This window comes from Nesoenas mayeri, assembly GCF_963082525.1.
Source record: "Nesoenas mayeri genome assembly, chromosome: Z".
NCBI lineage: Eukaryota > Metazoa > Chordata > Aves > Columbiformes > Columbidae > Nesoenas > Nesoenas mayeri.
In genome coordinates, this window is record NC_137542.1 from 21,392,977 (window position 1) to 21,414,284 (window position 21,308).

Below are 21,308 nucleotides of genomic sequence, written 5' to 3' on the forward strand. Positions count from 1 at the left end.
GGAATAGAATGTAAAATAAAAGATAGTCAATGCGATTCCTCACAAACTCCATCCACACGGAGCAGCCAGTCCCAGGAAGCAGCACCTGGTCCCAACAAACAGTTGATCCTGGAGAGAGAAGAGAGGGAAAAGGGAGAAAGGCCCAGAGGCCTCTGCAAAATGGCAAAAGGTCGAACTAACGGAAGTCCTGAACAGAACCCCCATGAACAGGTCTCCAAGAGCGAAGAGAACAGAGAGACCAGAAGATCCCGACTCTCCTCAAATATGAAGCATGACACTAATGGGATGGAATACTCTGATTGATCAGTCTGGATATCATTCAGCTCTGCCCATCCATGTCCCCCTTCCTCACACCCGTGGGCAGAGCTCTCAGAGTGTCCTTGGCTCTCAGACCAGAGCAATTAGAAACATTAACTCTGTCCCCGGCTGTTATCTTTTGTTCTCAAGTGTGCTAGCTATGAAAAAGAAAGGTTTCTAACTGCATGAAGAAAGTTAACTCATTTTTAGTCAAAACAGCACACACTCATTGACGGGAATTAAATAATATGTACTCTAAGCAGAAATTCCTGGGTTGCCTGAATCTTGTTCTGTGTTTTATAAGGAATTATTTCATTAGAAGCACATAAACAACTGATGTGAGGAATTAATAAAAGCCTGTTGTAAGACATAGTCACTTTTTGCGAGTTAATTTTAGAACTGCTGGTATGGGAAATTATTAGTCTTCATAACAGGACATGTAGTCAAATGGATTTGTCCATTTTATGAGATTCTTGTACAGTGCATTCAAGGGAACAATTTATTTTTTAAAGAAAGGGAGAGAAAGTGGGGAAAATGAAAACAAATATGCAACACTTCCTACTCTGGTCAATACTCAGTGGTATGTACTCTTTGTAGATCTATGAAGGATGGCAAGATGCCCAGACTTGAGCATAGTGTATTAATCTGACCACAGGAAATGAAAAACTTAAAACAAAAGCATATTCAGATTTATTGAGGCATTTCAAGAACTAGTTCTGTAAACTAAGCAGGAATAATTTTCAGCAACTGCTAATGAAGCATGTGATTTTTTTTTGTTGTGTTGGTTTTAAGGAAGTAAAGCATGTATAGGAAATTAAGAGGAAGCATGAAGAAACTGAATTGGTATTTTTAGAGTTTAAGATGTTGTGTTATCATGGTGAATAAGGTGGTGGTGACAGTTCTGCAGCAATTTTTTCATAAGCTGGTGGAGCATCAGGTACCTATGGTAAGGAAAATGGGTGTGAAAGATTGAAAAAACAATTGAGATACAAACAAATGACATTAAAGATGCAGCAAGCTATTAATATTTACCTTCGTAACAGATATGGCACTACACTTTAAAATAGCTAAGGTCATTCATTATGTCTTCATTTTTATTTTAGGTTAGTTTTTGCTAATATTTTGGGGTTTGTTGTTGTTTTGCATTAGATTGCATTCATTTTGTGTGTATCATTCACCCCAAAATATCATTTTCAGTGTTATAATTATAGGAATTTTAAAAAAATATTTTATATTTATATATAGAGAGAATTAAGACTAATATTGAAACTTTTATTTGAGGATCTTGATGCAGGTACATTGTCTTATTTCCAATGTTAACAATTTGGGCACCTTATTTAAAATCAATTGTAAATTAGCCTTTTCCCATTCTAAAACTATTTAAACACACCCATAAGTTGACATATATGTTTATAAATTATTTTAACTTTTTAAAAATTATGTTCTAATGTTCATCTTTCCATAATGATTAGAGAAGCTAAAACCTTGAAGTTTTACAGTGTTTCCTGGCAATCCTTGTCAGTGTATAGTACACCAGACACAGTCCATTCATTATTTGTAAGAATGGTGAAATATCTATCAAGGAGATGCTTGCTAGTTCAGTATATTTCAGGATTCAAGTGTTACATCATTGTAATAGATTGCATAAAAATCATACAACTTAAGAATAAAGAAAGGTGAAATAAGAGAATTTTTTAAAAAAATAATTCCTAATAGTAGATTTTAAAACCCCTTTTCAGAGTAAAAATTATGCAAAACACTACTTGTTAACAAAGGCAATGAAGACCAATTTAGAGAGCACACAAGAAAAAAATAATCAAGTGACTGTTTACCAAGATTGTATCACCATGTCTTACTATGTTGTAAGTAGATGAAACCTTGAGTTGCAACTTACCACAGAATTAAAGTTCCTGTATTCCTGCAGGGGCATTTTGCAGTCCAGTGCTGTTCCCTCACCTACCACGGTTCGTATTGTGCCCACACTAGTGCTTTTGCTCTTGACAGATCATAGAGAAATGTGGGAAAGATGAAAGGAAAAAGAGTATGTGAAGTTGGAGCACATAGTGCTTAATTTAATATTTCACAGCACATCTACAGTACGTATTAGACTCTGGGATTAGGGCCAGACACAATACCAGCAAGAGGGGTAATCTCCCTATTGGTTTTTGCTGTCTCTGCTGAGACATACTCTCTCTCCTGTATTATCTGATTAAATTGACAAAAAAAAACATGAGGATCACATTTTATAGGTCTGGGACTGCTGCAGGAACGGACACCTTCTCATGTGTCTGAATGCCTCCTCCTTTTTATCCCACCCATTTCGTTATTAAATCTCCAGCTTTTTTTTCTTCTCAATTTTTCCACCATTTCTTTTGCACACATTTCATACCAATTCTCCCCTAGTGAAAAAGCCTAATAAAAATTAGGCTTTCAAAGGCAGAAAGCAGCAAACTGCAATGAGAACGAATTAAAAAGAGACTGGGCTTTTTGCCATGATGTACAAAGCAGGCATGAAAGAATTCTGGTTTACTTTTTGAAGGTTTTTTCTGAGATTACTGTCACTTTTGCAACATGTCACTATGAAAGTTCATAGTTTATGTATTGTGGCCAGTTGATATACATATTGGATATATCATGGGAAAGGTAATGGGACAAAGTATCTGAAACAGCAAGGAAATAGATTTGCTGACTTAGATGAGACAAATGTTTTTTTTAATTCCAAGTGGTCACATTTTTCAAAAAATATTATGATAGCTAAAAGATATTTACTGTAAAATGTATAATTGGATAAAGCTTTCATTTTAAACTATTAAAAATGGCCACCCTTTCGTAGGAGAGAGGGCAGAACTTCAAAGATCAAGCATTGGGTCTTCTAACAACAGATGTTTTGAGAGGGATTGTACTTTTTTAATAATTATTTAAGAAGACACAAAACTGAATTTTTAAGTAGCATTTAGAAAACAAACTTCAAACCTGCCCTGCTTTTTGTAAATTTTAAAACTGCAAGTCAACTTTTATACAAATAAATCATGCATCACCCACACATTGACATAATATTTACTTAGTTACTTGTAACACTTGTTTTTCTTATCTGGTTCCTAGATTTACTCTAATCATATCTGTCCTCATCTAGGGGTAAGTGTTACGATGAGTGAATATGTTGTCTTTATTTAAATGAAAATATACAGAACACATCTTGGGGTTTTTTTGTAAAGATTAATGCTTCCTAGAGATCCATTTTTCCACTGATGTGTTGTGCAAAGCTGGGCAACTGGCTTCACCTCCTGATGCTTTTTCTTCCTCTTACCCCTTTGCCTGGCTTGCAAGTTCTTCAGAGCAAGGTGTGTTTCATGTTGTGTGGTTTTACCTCTGTATATGTCAGTGTATATGTTGCCCGAGATAATGATGTCCCATTACAGAGCTGACATTCTCTGTATTAGTGTAATGCAAGTAATGATAACGTGTTGTCAAAGTAATCGCATGCTAGGAAGTAAGCTGCCGTGCTTACCCGCAGACTTTTGTAGCCACTACGTCTTTTGTAATACCAGCAGCCAAAGATGAGTAAAATTGCCAGCACCAAAATGAAGAGTCCAATACCCAGGGCTCTGTTGGCAAAGCAAAACAAAATCATTAACACTAGAGCTAGATAAATTCTTCTGGGAGCACGAGTGATTAGATCAAAAGCTTGCATTGGTATCCTTTTATCAAAGGAAGGCATGGAGCAGATTTTACCTCTGAAAACAGACAGTGTATCAGTAACTTCAGCCACTCACTGCAGATTAAGTAGTTAGCTAAATTCTCTGCCAAATTCTTAAGCATTTTAAAAATTAGGAATATACCGCTTCAAAGATAATAATCTACCAGTGACTACTGCTTCTAAAAAAATTGCTCCCTGTAAATCTGGCAAACAGCATTGCGATATTGCAAAATAAAACAAATGCCACACCTGCAGAGACACATCTCATGTTTATTTGCTAAACCTTTCCAGGCAGCAAGTATTGAGAAATGTATCTTAATTGCATCATATTGCAACAACAGCTGGTGACAGAAGGATTTTTTGGATACATAAAACACTACACAACCTCGAAAGCTGACTTGTAAACTTTAAGTTATTCATAAAGAGCTCTATAGCTCTATAGTTCTTGTTCCATTGCACTCCAGGCACAGTATTGGTGTCACTGTGTCGTTTTAGGGAACAGAGTCTTTGCAAACTGCTGTGAGACATCCTTCCCACTGCCTACCGGGGACTGGAGAGAAGTAGCACAGTGCCACTGTCTGTCAGAAGGCAAGACGACAAAATCACTGCAAGTTTCCTAGTCACAAAAGCCCTTTCTCCTGAGCTAATATCCTCCCTGTTAAGACACACAGAATTTTTTTGGTCGGGTTGTTGTTGGGGTTTTTGGGGTTGTTGTTGGTTGGTTTGGGGTCTTTGTTTGTTTGTTTGTTTTTGTGAGTTTTCTTGGTCTTTTTGATTTCGGTTTGATTTTTGGTTTTGTTTGGTGTTTTTTTTTGTTGTTCTTTGCCTGTTCATGAACAGAGGAGTCTGCAAAACTCTTAAAGGGAAAAGAGGATAGGAAAAAGTATTGCCACAAGTCAGGATGGACCCATTCTAACATACTGTTCTATATCTTATATCCAATTGCCTTGCAGTAATTACTACCAGGCTTTTCCATCGGGACTGAGGAGTGGGGTATGTGACTTATCGGAGACCTTTTATATCATTTTCAGTGACTCAGAGTCTCATGAATGAGTGTTTCCTTGTGACCTAAGAAGCCTGAAAGAAGATGCAAGCAAACTGGTGTGACAGAACAGGCTGGCTTTTGGTCTGAATTCTGTGCTGTTAGAAGCATGTCACTCCTTGGAGACAAAGGGATCTTCTTTTTCACTAGTACCTGAATCTTGAAAGTTGCTTTGCCTCTTCAAGACTTTGTGTTGGCTGGACATCTGTTTAACCCAGGAATACAGCTCATGGCATTCACTTGCTTCCCAGTCCAGCTGTGTCGCAGCTGATCTTCGAAGTTACAAGAGGGCTCCACTGGTTTTGTTACTATTCCCAGCACAGTTAAAACTTGGAGAGACTGCTTCTCCAAGCAACTTCTGCCTTTTCTGCATTTTGAGGCTGCTCTCCGCTTTTGTGTGCTCTGTAATTTTAGCCAGTCATTAGCCTGTATCCTGCACAGAACATACGTCATTTCTGGAGTTGATGATTTTAACTGTATGTTGGCCAGAGTTTAGTACAAAAAGTTTGTATGCAATTTCATGCAATTCCAGTTAAAGTGGCAGCTGTGCTATTACTAATCTGTGCTTAAATCTTTAATGCCCCTTCTGGTGCTGGAAGGAGAGAGTCACTTTTCCCTTGTGCATCTAGAAAAACTACTCACAACTGCAGCCACTGGAATTCATGGCAGTTAGAGGTGACCACACTTTGTTTCAAGTGCTGAGACCGTGAGTAGCCAGCTTTCTCTTTTGGAGAACTGAACTGAACTATGAGAGTGCCTTCCCTCTTGTTTATTCTCTCTGCACAGGGATGAACATAGAAGAATAAGTATCTTGCGGTATGTGGGTCTCGGGGACAAGTCACCAAGTTTGGGAGCCGGTAAAGCAGTACCAGAAGCACATTCCACATACATATGTCCCAAGCACACTGTAGGAACACATCACCAGTGGGATAGTGTCTCTGGTCATCATATTTTATTGTAAGCCAAAACTAACAAATTAGTTGAATTAGTTCTGCTTAAGTGGAGTGTCACCCAGACACACTTTGCTGAGAGTCTCATTTTTATGGCATTGATTTTTCCATCTGCTTTTTGATAGTATTTTGCCATTTCCCTGGGGTTTTCACTTATATTATTGTTTAGAGTGAGACAATGTCTTTTTGAGGGTCTAAAGAGAGGTGTGTGGATCAGGAGATAAAACTTAGCATAAAGATCACTTGCAACAGCCTCGAAAGAAAATTATAAATAAGCCTCAATAAACCTGGTAATTTTAAAATAAAGACTAATGACTTGTGATTATATAATCAAACTCTAGGGTCTTGAATTCTGCAATTCTGACTTTCCTTAACCGTTGAGGGCTCGGTATGGGTCTGCAATTACAAACATTACATATAACTACAGGACAGGTAAAATACACTCCACCTGTATACCCTGGTGACTTTTTCTGGTACTATTTTGTACATTTCTTTCCGATGTAAATGTCTTTTCACCAGCTTATATACTAACATATGTTTTGCTTTATGCTTACTCTTCTGCTGCAAGATAGCTGTGTCCTCGCCCTCTGAAAAAGTTGCCATCTGGATGGTAGTTTCTTCTGGGCATTTTGTGAGCTTGGTCCTGCTCAAACCTACAGGACAGAAATGCAGTGCCTCAGTGCAATAAATAATTCGTTATCTCTAAAGCATAATATTATCAACTTTTTTGTTGTAACAGGAACATTTTCGGGAGGCAGGACAATCTAATATCTTCAGAATTTAGTGGATCTATATACATATGCAACTGTCCCAATTTAAGGCAAAACTCAAAATTGTAACTATAGTCCATCTTTGAATAGCTCTGCTGACATTAAGGTATTGGCATCTGACTGTAACAGAGAAGAATTTGACCTGGTCTCCTTAGGTACTAAGTGATGGCAGACTTCTGAAATAAAATCTCTCAGGAAGACAGAAAGAAATGCAATTTACCTGGACAAGAAAAATTGTTCAGAAGAAGAAAAACTAATATTGTCCTTGCAAGCAGTTGTTTATTTATTTCTGTGATTCCCTGTAAGCAGTCAAGACACAGCTTTTCAATTGGTGTAAACTCTCAGAGATCTGTTGCTTTGCAGATAGTTATACTAATTTATATCTGCTGACAATCTGTACTTAGCTGTGCAGGGAATTTACATTATAATCTTAATTTCCAGTCTTAAAGTAATAATCATCTAGCCAAAAGCAATCTGAACAGTTAAAAAATCTAATTAATCAAACATCGTGAAGAAGAAATCCACAAGTAATCATGTTTCTGTCATTTAAACAGCACAACGGATCCTGTGCGATAGTATCCAGCTAATCTACCTACCTTACACAAGGTAATGACTTTACTGAAGAGAACTCTAGCCAAGGAAATGAAACATTTTCAAAATTCACTTAGAGGCAGTCAAGCCTGTTCTTAAGTATAATATTAAAGCAACACAGAAAATTTTGGGTAGAATAAAAAAATACAAATCTTACCTCCTTCAGACCTGTATCCTGTCTGTTAACTGGAAGGCAAGTACAGGTTTCTTTTCCTTGACTTGGTCTGTTTTTTTCTTGTTTGATCTGTTCTCTTATGACTATCACGAGTTTAAATTCCTTTCAGTACAGCTTCTGAGTGCATTAATTAGCATGAAAGAGGCAAGGAGACGACTTTTCATTTCCTTACAGTCTGCATCCTTCCCTCCTGATAAGCAGCTGAAAAGTTTGTTATTTCTTTGTGTTATTACATACCCTCTGAGGAATAGCTCAAAACCATTTTACGTGCTTAATCAGTTCAAACTGCTACAGTGGGCAGACTGCTACTAAATTCAAACATATTTTGATTTAGAGCTGATTATTTTGTGACAGAGGGCTGGTGTAAACCGAGTTTTTGCATGTGTTCAACCACAGTTTTTTGATGCACACTTTTTGCACCATTGTTACACTGTGGAAACTGGTATAGTTGGAGCAGAACTCATAGATGGATGCTGTTATACCAAGGTCAAATTGTCTTAGATTAGGGCAAGGACACTTTGATTCTGTACTGGTAAGCAAATGTTGCAAAATAAACGAGTCTGTCTCATAGGCTGCAGAACTAACAAAGCCTGGTTTCCTATGGATTTGTACGAATTGCCTGTGCTTACACTACAGTAATTCTATTTACAGCACCAGGCGAGAAATGGCAGTCTGTGATTAATTCAGAAGTCTTGAGTACTATGATGGGCCAGCAGTGTTAGTTACTTCCAAAAAAAGAGAAGATACAAGAATCATGTCCTGCTTGTCGTTTCTCCCAATGAATCATTAATTTTGGCCTCTGCTTGGTTGGTTGGGTTTTTTGTGTTTGTTTGATTGATTTTCAATTTGAAGGACTCAAACCTTTGAAGTCTGTTATTCTCTATGAAACTGCAGACCTGGCTCTAAATGTGGTTGATAATGGCTGACAGACTTACAAGTGAATAGGAAAAAAGAGGTAGTGTGAGAGTTCAATACCTTTTTCCTTGGAAAATCAACTGAAAACTCTTAACACTAATATTCTTAGGTATTACGGGGCTGGGAAGAGCCAGACTGTTCTTCTGCTTGTGTGTTTTACTTAATTATGGTAAAAATCTGGTCTTTCTTCGGATATTTTTCCATGGTGGTGCCCAGTGACAGGATGAAAGGCAATGGACACAGACTGAAACACAGGAGACTCCAGCTGAGCATCAGGAAGCCCCTTTTTTTACTGTGATGGTGACTGAGCACTAGCACAGGTTGTTCACCAGGACTGTGGAGACTCCATCCTTGGAGGTATTCAAGCAACATGCCAGCCCTTGCGCAGTTCTCTGAAACTATCATAGAGCTGATTATCAAATCATGTGTTTTTCTGAAGAAAAGCTTCACTTCTGGGAGAGGATGATAACTGAAGGGTACTGTTTGCTCTTATTAGAATCAAAACTGAGATACAGAGAAAAGCCATGTGATACCAAAACTAGTCTCTGCCTCAAGCAGTCTCTGGGGCAAAATACCAACTGACTGAGTATTTTGTGTTCAAATGAATCTCTTGTTAATAGTATAACAAGGAAGCGGGGGGGAAAGAACAACTTTGTCATGGGTCTGTGGTGCCATCCAGCATATTAATGGACAATGCTGCTATTGAGGATTGGATGGATGAGAAGGTGAAACACCATGTCCTGGTTCTGATCTCAGTTCTTTTTACAAAATCTTATTTCTCTGAGGTGGTGCTGCTGACTTCATCAGTGTAATGTCACTGGAACTGGCGTGTACATTCCACAGGTGTCACCTTTTTAATGATAACAGTTCAGGAGAAGAAGAGGATGAAGAGGAGGAGTACTTAGGAGAAACCTCAAATCAACCCTGGCCTTTTGTGATAGCCAGCAACCTGTAGCAAGCACTTTGATGAATCTTGATGCTAGGTATAAAATTAATCCTTCTAGTGTAACTGAAAACAACATGCTTGACCTTTTAAAAATAATAACTTGTTTTTTATGCTATTGATAGTGTCATTCCATCTTTCTACAACAAAATAATGAGATTTTTATTAATTTGTTTCCCTTAATTTTTAATCTTTATTTGTCTCTGGCATTTGAGGCTTCCTACAGCAGACAGAGCACAGAAACCTAAGTACCTTTACACCTGGTTTAGTAAAGGCTTCAGGTTTGAGTTTTATGGGAACTTCAGTGGAAACTCTCAAGTATTTCAGTGCTAAATCTACATTAACAGTAACAGTACAGTAAGCATGAATAAGTTAATACCCCCTTCACTTGGTGCTGAGAGTTCCTTATCCCTCCAAGGTTTTGGGGATTTACTTATCTGGCTTCCAGAGCTGAACAGTTGCACTAGCCCTGGTTTGGAGTTTTTGGAAATAAGCTATTCCTCAGATTGCTGCTGCCTCGCATACAGGCACCTCCAGGAAGCAACCCGTTGTCCTGTGGACTGTCTTGCACAGACACCGTTAATATGTTGTCATCCTGAAAGGCGGGGGTTCAGGAAAGTAAGTTCCTCCTCGAGTAATTTCCAAGTGAAATTGTAGTCATTAGTGTCAGACTCATCTCCCTCTGCTCCATCTCTGAACAATGTACAGGGCAGAAGGAGTGGTGGTCTTAATCCTGTAGTGGCTGTGCCAAGAAGATGTTGTGAATGCAGTTGTTACTGTGTTCCTGAACCTTGCTTTTTTCTAAGAAAAAAATTACTGGATAATTTTCTGGCAGTGTTTTGGGGGTTTTTTGCTGCTACTTTGTCCACAGTTGACTGGAGGTTCTGAGCCCAAGGGATTGTCCAGATTTATCACACTTTCTCCTTGAGACGCAGGATGACCACCATGGGTGAAAACCTTTTGGATGCAGTTGGGCACTATCAAGGTGAGGCAGAGTTATTAATTTCCTTGCATGTAATTTCAGGAGGCCATACCTGGATTCAAGACAATGGTAATACTTCCTAAAGCCTCATGGTCCTATTTCTGCCAGTGAGTGGATAACTGGTTTCGGGTGAGAAACTTCCTTTTATTTTATAAAATAAAGGCTTGTTCAAAATATTGGAACACTGCAGAAGACTGAAGAATAATACTTTCTAAGCAAATCAGCATTTTTAAATGGACATGATCAAAAATTGTTTAATCAGATATTTCAGGGGCTTGCTACAAGATTTTGCCTACCCATTTGTGTCCCTTCCAATGTGTGTTCTGCAATCAAACCCTCACAGATAGTTGATTTATTAGTGGCTCAGCTAAATTCCTGTAAGTTAAATTAATTTTTAAGGATAATTGTTATTCTTATGAGACAAATAAGTATTTTAGATGAATTATTTATATTAAACTTGGCTTCACAGTTAAATTGCTTCAATAGTAAAAATTTCCGAAGTTCTAATTAGGGCAACTATGACATTTGTAATAGTTTGAAAGCTTTTAAGTGCTATGTTTTTTTCCTTTTATGCAGCACTTCCTCCCTTCTTTCATGTTCTCTTTTTCGTCTGAAAAAATAAAATGACCAAAAAAAAAGAAAGTGATTTGGATACAGACTTCTTTTATTTTCATAAATCAAATAATCAAATATTTGTCCAAAGAGTCTCAGTTGAAACCTGCAACTAAAGAGGACCTCAGGAAGTCATCTAGTCAATCCCACTGTTCTGACGCACAACTGAATACATTTAGATTCTCTCTCATGTATTATCTATTCTTTGATATCTCTATGTTTTGCTATTCTCACTATAGTCTGTTTCTGCATTTAACAGGCTACCATGATGTTTATTCCCCATTATATAACAAATTTTATCAATTACTAATTGCTTTAGCAAGGAAATGAATTTATTGTGCCTTCTTTATCTCAACCTATTACGGATTTGAAGGCTGTTCTCATGCTCTCTACAGACTTTTACCTTCTAAACCAGACAAATTTTATTTCACACACTTTTTTATTAGGCTCTATTTTCTCAACCTCTCTCATTCTCTTTCCACTTAATTCTTTACAACTTATGTATCACTTCCAGTTAAAGCCTTGCAAGCATCATTATCTCTTCTATCTTAGCATAGCACAGAAAGACATTTTCTATTTTTAATAAAGGGCTGCATTAGGAATTCTTACTCAGTTTGAGCCAACTGTAGCCTTAGGTCTTCCTCTATTGTTCATCAATCCTTCCCCATCTTATGTGTGTATATTTTGCTTTTTATTTCTGATATTTAGGCCTGCACTTGTCTCTGCTGAATTGCATTATTCCTGTAACTTTCCCATTTATCAGGTTTATTTATTTATCAGATTCCAGCCCTACTCTGTAGAGTGCTTGCAAATGCTTTAGCTCAAAACTATATTGATTTACTCTTGCTTTCACATCCAACTTGCTTGATGAAAATACTGAACACTACATCCCCAAGCTAAATATCTGTGAGCTGATGGCTCTTCTTATTTGATAGTGATGGCTGCAGCCTGTATTTGGGGAGAGCGTTTCTATACACCGCACACATGCTTCAAGGTAGTTTCATTTAGACCATCATTTCCATACTTCACTTATCACAGCCCTGTGGGACTGTGTTGAAGACTTGTGTAGTCAAAATGCAACTCAACATCAAAATAGTATTATAATGGTTACTGGTGTGGTTTGCTTGTAAACTAATGACTTTCCTCCTCAGTTTCAAACGTTGTTATCCCAAACTTTCATCATTTTATAAATCCTAGTAATATTGAGTCTGGAGAAAATAAAACACTTGCACATATCCTGAAATGCTGTAAGATGTCTGATGTAGTCACACCACTGCATCGTGTTCTTGATACCTACTGTTTTGAAGTTTCAGGAGATGGAGGGATGGGTAGGGTAACATTGACTTTTCAAGTTTAGCGTTAGTCTGGCTTCCTCTTTCTTTCCTCTGTTGAAACTGATCTAAAATAACTAAAAATCCAGCTGACAGGACAAGAATGGCTCCTGCCATGTAGAAGCCTGCTCTATAATCTCCCGCCATGTCCACGATCAGACCTGGAGAGAAACAAATGATAGCAATGTGATTGAAAGAAACAGGCTGATGTAAAATAGCTCAGCAGTGTGAACTTGTCTTCTCATAAAGGATGTATGCTAGCTACATACCTGTCCTGCAGCTTTCTACATCATGAGTTGAGTTCTCACGCATGGGAACATCACCCCATTAGGGCATTTTAAAATTTGAAACACAAGTCACATCTCATTTATTTTGCATATGTAAATTGCTAGTAAAACAAAATACTGTGCAGCCTGAAGCAGTTTCCAACCTCAAACATGGCAGACAACTCAGGTCATAGCAGAAAAAAAACCCCAAACAAACATACAGCTTTGTATGTGAGCAGCTCCATGTTCTGTGGTGTCATCAGTTGCTGTACTTTGTACCATAACTGTACAGTAGGAGATTAAAAAAGGAAAGGAGTGGCCTCTGCTGGAGGCACAATTGGAGAGGTTGCCTGCAGTGTTACGGGCTTTCCTCTTCATTTTGCAGAGTAACAGATTAACAAAAGACCCTGGTTTTTAAGCAACTCTAAGCCAATCAAAATACCTAATGCCATCATGTAGAGTACTCAAAAGACAGGAGTAAAGTACTAATAGTAGTGCAGCAGCAGTATATGTGGTAGTATCAGCTGCTCTGTGGGTACAACAGCAGGTTCATTGGTGGGCTCATGAAGGCTGCCTACTTGGTCTCCCATTAGAAATTCTGTCCACATTTATTGTACTCCCAAGCCCTCGTTCCAATTTAACATCAGGCCTGTTGGGCAACAGAACTCTGAATACACCTCTTATAGATTTTACTCTTAAAGTAGGAGAGGAGAGCTTAAGAAGCACTTAGGGTTCCTTCCTCTTCCATACCATCCTTTTAGCTTTCTATATATACACAGAGGGGTCACACTGATCCCTGAGTAATCAGTATTAGTGATCAGCCACTATATAAATGTTTTGTTATCTTTTTGGTTTCAGGTCTTCCCAATATACTTCTAATACTGTTCTGTCTCAAATTCTCTACAAACCTTCCCGTTTCCTACATTTTCAAAAGTGGATTAAAATATTTCAGTATTTAGTCTGACCCATTTGCAACCAATTAGTGGTGTCATTACCACAAAAGTCACTGTAGTGTATGAGCAGTGGTCTTCGGATGAATGTCATGTCACTTTCTAAAGACCCTCCAGCTCACAGCTTGTTTGCCTTGCATTTTTCCGAGATGATTTTGTCTCATTTCCAACCCATAAATCCATGTGCTGACTCACTGTCTGCTCTGTCTTCCCACTGTGCTGCCTTCCACATTTATTATATTGGTTAGCTAAAACGCTGTCTGCAAACAGCAGGCATCTCTGCGAATACTTCTTTGAGGTTCACATAGCCTAATGTTTCAAACTGTTCAATTTGACCTTTTGTAGAAACCTTTCCAACAATACCAGCATTTATGCAACATCGCTAGTCCTCAGATTTCTGTTTCATCTCTGAATGTATGAATCTGCTGTTCGTCACAAAGGTACACTTGCACAGCAAGACAGTGGAAGTCCATCAGGTGGGATTCGGGAAACAGGACCAGCATCATGAAAAACTCTGACATTCTTCCCTGCTTTCATACTGAACAAGTATCTCTAAAACCTCAGAGAGGCAGCAAGATATTAATATTTTGCAGATAAAGTAAACTAACTCTTTGTTTTTACATACTTCTTGGTCCAGATACCTCTGAGCTAAAAAAGCAGGATATTTTGTTCCAGATCCTGATTTTTTCAGCTTGGATTACCATTCCCCTTTCTTGTTAACTGCATTTGGGAGAGTACCATCTTAACTTACCAGCAAGAGGAGGCCCCACGAAACCTCCAGTGCTTCGAATGAGCATGAAAAGCCCTAAAGCACTGTCAAAATCTGGCATGCCTACAACATCTGCTAGGACTGTAATGTGAACAGCAACCGTCGTGCCAAAGAAGAATCCATAGAAGCCAGTGAATATTGCCAAGGACAAGTAATTGTTAGCTAGTGGCAACAGCATCAAGGAAGTGCTGATCAGTGTAATTGTCATTGTCAGCAAATGAACAGTTTTGGTAATGTTGAGGTTGGCATACCAGCCACATAGCAGTCTGCCTGTGAAGTCCACCATAGCCAAAATGGATAGGAGGGATGCAGTCCACGATTCATCAATTTCCAGGCTGTAGCTCAATGGAACTAAAAATAACGGGGGAACAAAAAAACTCATAGCAGCTAATATGCCAAAAATGGCATAAAGCACAAACTCCGGTCGCCTCACAAGCATCCAGTTGAAGGTTTTATGTGTGATGGGAGACTTATCTTCATCTGTCCTAGATGCACCATTGTCAGGTGGTGTCCCAACTCTAGACTGTCTGTCCTCAAGGAGGCAGCTGCTTGCCAGGGGTCGCATCAGTATTCCACAAACACAAATGTTGAGTTGGATGCCACCTATGATCAAGAGGGCACCTTTCCATCCGTATTGACTAATCAACCACTGGAAAAATGGCCCAAACGTGAATGCAAAGGCACATTCTCCAGCACTGGCAATAGCATTGGCCAAAGCTCTTTTCTTGGAGAAATAATGGCTAACAATGCTAATGGCTGGTGTCCATGAAAAGGAAATCCCAAGTCCTGAAAAACACCAATATAAATAGTACCAGTTAACCACTACTGAAGTATTTTCTGAAGGTGGAAATTAAAGCAGTTAGTGCTTCTACATGCAAAGTTAAAGACTGATAAAAGAAAAATATTTTTGTTCCTAGCAGAAGCATGGGCTCTGCTGTGCTATGTGTAAGAATACATTTGAGGCATAGGTTCTGTAAGAATATAGTGCATGTTCAAGAAAAAAAAGCAGCAGTATGAAGTACACAGCAGTATATTCTCACTGTGGAAAAAGAGAGCTAGTTTGACAAGTGTGCCACTGGGTAAGAAATCACATGGCCCCGTGTCTCAGATTAGACAGACCTCAGAGTGTCCCTGCTGTCCTAATCAAGGCTGGTCCTAGATTAGATCACCAGGTTAAGCTGAGCTGTGTTCAGGATAGAAGGTGAGGGAGGATGTGAAGGAAGATGTTGTATTAACCTCTATTTGCTCGTCATTTTGTTTCCTGACTGTTTTGACCAGGGTTTAAATCTGCTCTAACTTACAGTGATTTTAATGGCTCCCTAGAAACTATCTGGTAGCTGAGGACTGCCAGAGGGCTCAAATTCCAGACATTTTCTAAGGCATCCAGCATGGAACTGGGAATGGTTTTCTTTATTCCCTGCCAGCTTCTCTTCCTGTTCCAGGAAAATCTGCTAGCTGTTGGAGACAACTTTATGGATTGTTTTTACCTGGAGTAAAGGAAAGGACTGGAATCAGCTGAAATCCTGGGCCTGTGTTCAAAATGTAAGATTATTTGATAGAAAGTACAAAATTTGGAATTTCTATATCCTTGTATTTCAGCACCCTTTGGGTTCTTTAAACCTTCACAGACCTGTTGGATCTGAGTAGAAACACTTCTCATTTTCTGGTTGCATATCTTTTGCAGGTTAAAATTACGAATTATTCACCTTCTTTGTCATTGCAGGTTTCTAGCACAAATTCTTCCTGAATGAGACGTGCGGGAAATGACCTTTGAAGAAGGTTGCTGGTTCTAGTTGCTCATAAAATCAAAACAGAAATCATATTTTAAAACTCCTACCATCAGCACAGCACAGCACAGCGCTATGAGTTGCTGGTGAAAGAAATCCATAAAGCAAAAAAGTCATACCCTGTAGGAAGCCAGTCGTTGCATACATCCAGACCATGTTGAGTCCAAAAAATCCCAGTGCCATTCCTGAAAAAGCCAGGAGTCCTCCAGTGATCACAACTGCCCGATGACTGTATCGTACACATAGTGAGCTGGCCACAGGGGCTGGATCAGTGGCAAAATAGGAGAAAGATAAAGAAGTTAGGCATATTAAGCTGATCACCATGAGCAAACAATCAAATAAAGCATTTGGAGGAGAAATACCCTTACAATGCTTGTCTCAGCCTGAATTCTGCTGGATGGGGCAGGGGACATCAATTAGGATTTTAAAATTGATCTTTGCTAATAGGGAAATGACTGTCCTTGCAGCACAGATTTTAAAATATATTAAAAATATGTTGACTTTTTAAAATGGAAAGAGCATTTCAGTGCTTTCCTTGTGGAACAGCTCTACTGAATTTCATATAAGGATACAACTAGCGACGTGACAGAAAGCCATGTAGCCTTTTAGCAGAAAGTTAAACCCATGCCACAGATTCTCTAGGTTAATCTATGAAAACTGTATTTTTGAGAGTGTATTACTCGTGTGGCTGGCATGAAAATTTTCTGGAGAAAACTAATTATTATCTTCTAGAGCTTTGCAGAATCATCAATCATCAGTTCATGGAACTGCAAATGTTTGATAAAGGACCAAAACCAGAGGTTTATTTAGAGGTAGTATTTTTCCAGGAATTTGCCATTACTTTATTAAATTTTTATCTCAGTGCTATAGTTTGTCTCAGCAGACTGCAGGAACTCTTCAACACAGGAGGGCAAAGTTACACCACCGAGCTGACTTGGTGCAGCTGTTCCAAAATCGAAAGCACTGGCCACTGTCTGGCAGCACCTGACATGTTAGCAATATTTTTGCTTAATTAAGGATCAGTTTACACTGTCTGGCTGTTTTCCATTAGCATCACAGAGCAAAGATCAAGGCAGTGCCTATCAAAGAAAGGTATTTTCTGTTCTGTAGGGTTAGTTTCCAAGTCAGTATAGCCTTTTTTTTAGAAGAACCAAGGCCACTAGAGGGATCCCAAGTAACACCTGACACCACCAGTTCTCGGTAGGGTTTCCTAATGCAACCAGGGAATCAGCTCCCTACAATTTAATAATATTCTAGAAACTGGAGTTCTGGGATAAAACAAAACTTGGTTAATGAGGACCGTGTTTATAAACTGAAAAAGTGGGGAGACAATGAAATGATGGCAGTCAGCAATGGAGGTTTTACAGTAGTTTGTAGGGGCAGGCTGTTGGATGTTCACCTGTGTCAAGTGAGATAAGAATGAAGATAATTTGGCAGCTAGGACAAACAAAATAAGCCAAGCAGATAGATATTAATGGCTGCAAAATTTGCAGGACGTACATTGTCCGACAGCAGGTAGCTAGTTATACCAACCACAAATGTGCCATCGGCATCTATAGCAAAATTAAAATTATTTGATAAGCATGTAAAAATGATACCGGAATTCATTCATGGTCTGTAAGATGTACTGGAAAGGTTGACACAAGACAAAGCATATACAACTGGAGAATCATACACATATGATGAACAAAAGAGCAGAAAAGTAGACTCAGGATAACAAGTCAGATTTGTGGAAGTATTTAAAGATACAAGAAAGATTTGCACTTGGAGCAGAAATACTACCAAAAAGCTTTTTTTTTTTTTCTTTTTTTCTCTTTTTTTTTCTTTTTTTTTCTTTTTTTTTTTAATAGAGAATGAGGAGAAGAAATAGGAAGAAATGGAGCCTGGCATAGCAAGAGGAAGAAAGAAGGCAGGCACAGAACTGGAAATGGAGAAGATAGCTAGGGTCCAGGGTCTGAAAGGATAAAGGGCAATACACAGAAAACTTACAAACAATGGAAAGGCATGACAATCACAGTGCAAAGAGAAAGATGATGAGACATATATGTCAGTACCAAGAGAAGGCCTACGTGTATGATGGGAAAAATCCTTGTTGCAGTAAACTGGACAGCCTGTTGCAGGTGCAAACCGCAAAAGTAGAAGCGTGTGCTCTCCTTCCACAGAATACACAGAGCTGCTGTTGAAAGGATCCAAATGGGAAAAATTAATAATTCACTGATCATCTTTCATACTGAGTCAAATGACACTGAAGGTTTCCCAGAGGAACACGTTAAGAAAGACTAAGCCAGGCCAGGAAAGATGGTCAAAGAACCAGAGGCTCAGATGATCTTCAGCAGAAAGTCTTCTTGTCCCTATAAATGAAGCAAAGGCAGGAGAAGATAAGGAAAATTATCTTGTGACCTGAGACATTATGAGCTGATATACAGAATGATTTGGGAATGTTTGGCCATCAAGCTGTATTCACTGAAAAAAGAATATTTTTGTAAGATTTCAAAGGATGAAAAACAATTTCTGCCGAAAATTATAGCTGCCTTCTTTCAAGCAGGCCAGTCTCACACCTGGCTAGGCAAATACCATTTTGCTGGTTTATACTTGGTATTATTATTTAATATGCTCTTTCCTTGATACATTCCTATATAATGTAAACATATATTAAAAAACATCCAACATCGCACTTTGAGTTCTTTCATGCTCCTATGTTGACTTTTTTTTTTCATGAAGTACATATGTCTGAATGACAAAATAGTATCACAATAGGCCAGTGATAAGCCTAATCTGTAAACCAAATTGATAGATTCCCATGTATTCATTTCTGTAGTCCATAAAGTAGATGGAAAACTTCGATTTTAATTGATTTTCAATTAATTATTTCTGTCAGAATGAAATAAACTCTAATACTGCAAATCAAGCATCAAGCATCATGCATAGCAGTTTATGGAAATTACAAAATATTTTCAACACATGACTTAGGCTATTTTTTTAGTTTGACTTTGAATTACTGTTCTGTTCTTCTGAACACATTTTCAAAGAAAGATCAGTTGCTTATGATCTTTGGAAGCACTGCAATTACAAACACTGATAGGTGTGGACTGAGTAGGATGCATACAATTATATAGTGTCTATGCCATGACATGTAATCACAAACAAAATTATGATAACATCTATTATGTAAGGATACTTACCTATTGCAACTATATATCTATATGGGAATATGCAGAGTGGAATTCACAAATCCTCCACAGTTCTTATCTGCATATTTAGAACCCTCACCTTAATGGTGAAGGATCATCCAGTTTACAAGGGCAAAAAGGACTCTGTAAACAACTAAGAGCCAAATGCAGTATGTTTTATATTTTTCCCTCCTTCATTTGTTGAGATGTGATATTTGACCTGATCCCATAACACATTGGCTTTGACTGGGATAGTTTATTCTCTCTTTGCTTGTGTGTCCTAGTCTTCCTTATGTTCTCTATAAGTGAAGTTTTTTTTTCTTTCTAACTTGGTGAGTTTTCTGTTAGATTAATGGTTTGAAATCATCCTAAGAGGGAAAGAAGAGCCAGAACTGGCAATACATGGAAGGAAGGAGGATCTTGGTGAAGAGAAAAACAAGAAGTGGGGGGAAAGCAGAGTGGCAATTGTGGTAGCAGATGGTTTATCTGCTAGGCAGGGTCACAGTCCTTATGTCTTAAAGTACTTTGAAAAAGTGACAGTCACCGTGAGATCAGTGAACTTGCAAAAACTGTTTTAAGAATTTGATCCAAAAAGCTCTGCAGTTCTTAGGATTATCTCCAATGAGTTTGATTCAAAACCTGTAAGAAAATCGCATCATGTGTCTAGGCACCTGAAGTTCTTTAAGGTGACCAGATTCCTGTATATGTACAGAGTCTTCATTAACCAATTCCATGTCTGAGGTACAGATACATTTTTATGAGAGGAAGCAAATACCAGCTTTCTGTAAAGAAGGAAGTATTGTCCTTACATGTTTTCATTTTGTGTGTTTTTTTAAAACAGCTCTTCAAATTTTTTTGAGTAGTTAAGGCATTAAATAAAGTGCTGAGGAGCACTTCTACCTACCTCCTAAATGAAAGATGGCAATAGTCACTGATGTGATCCAAGAAGTGGTGCTTGCAAGTTCATCAAAGTGCTGCTGAATTTCAACAAAGAAAAGACCAAAAGTCTTGAGGACAGCAGCAGTGAGGCCCATCACCATGAAGGCTGACACTACCACAACCCATCCATAGCCACCGTCTGGTGGACTGCTGTCTTTGGCCTGCATCCTCTCTAGTTCTTGGATCTTCTCTCAATTTTGTTTTTTCTGGGGCGGTAGTGATAGCGGTGAGGATTTTTAACAGATCTGCGAATTAGCAGAAGGCCCAGTGTTAAAGAAATAAACTAACAGATTCTAGGAATGACTTACACATGTAACTACCAAGTGAAAATACAACACACGTTTCAGTGGTTCAGTTGAAAACATTATCTGTGAAACAGATGCCCCAGGAGACAGAAGGCAGAGTAGAAAGTAAAATAAAGAAAGGAAAAAAAATGAAGAAAGGAAAAATGTTCACGAGGAGGGCAGAAAAAAAGATGCATGCAGAAGTGAAAATAAGAAAGAAAAAAATGGGAAAAGAGATGAAGTAGGCACTGAGATTTTCAAAGACAGGCCTAGGATTCTACCCATTCCAGCAACTTCAAGAAACTTATTCCACTCACTTTTCAAACCAATACATTATAGTAAACAATTAGAAAATTAAATGCCTGACAGGATAGCGTTCTTTCTAATGTTCAATGGGCATTAAAATTAACTTCACAAACCTCAAAGCCGTCAAGGCAGTTGTTTGTATCCACCAGTCTCTCCTCATAATTGTGTGCATGGATAAAGCATAATTATATTTTCTAAGTTGCCCCTCTGAATAGTATCACTAGTGTGACAGAACAACAGGCAGGAAAACCAAAAGGATTTCTAACCTTGAAAGGGCAGGATGTCTGTCAGTTTCAATCTTCTGGGTATCCATGTAACTGGAAATAAAAGCTACTTTACTTAACTGGAAGTCTGAACCTAGTGGACTTTCCAATCCTGAAATGGCATCCTCTCAAAAAAGGAATGAACCTTCCATTTGTCAAATACAAAAATGACATTTAAAACCAAAAGAACTGAAGTTGAAGTTATTGACTCTGGTGTCTTCTCAACCTTGATACTGTCTATTTGATCACTGCATAAGTTCCAGGAATAC

General features: G+C 38.3%; 2 protein-coding genes across 2 annotated transcripts; both read right to left on the minus strand.

The window, feature by feature from the left end:
- Positions 1-1,169: 1,169 nt before the first annotated feature.
- MLANA (melan-A) lies at positions 1,170-6,614 on the minus strand (the record flags this gene model as incomplete). Its single annotated transcript, XM_080362349.1, has 4 exons — positions 1,170-1,238; positions 2,192-2,293; positions 3,806-3,902; positions 6,541-6,614. 4 exons carry the CDS (start codon positions 6,612-6,614, stop codon positions 1,170-1,172), a joined length of 342 nt encoding a protein of 113 aa, XP_080218475.1.
- Positions 6,615-12,239: 5,625 nt separating this feature from the next.
- Positions 12,240-20,353, minus strand: LOC308051858 (monocarboxylate transporter 13-like; the record flags this gene model as incomplete). Its single annotated transcript, XM_080362503.1, has 5 exons — positions 12,240-12,466; positions 14,273-15,076; positions 16,197-16,390; positions 18,652-18,709; positions 20,152-20,353. 5 exons carry the CDS (start codon positions 20,351-20,353, stop codon positions 12,240-12,242), a joined length of 1,485 nt encoding a protein of 494 aa, XP_080218629.1.
- Between the last annotated feature and the right edge of the window lie 955 nt (positions 20,354-21,308).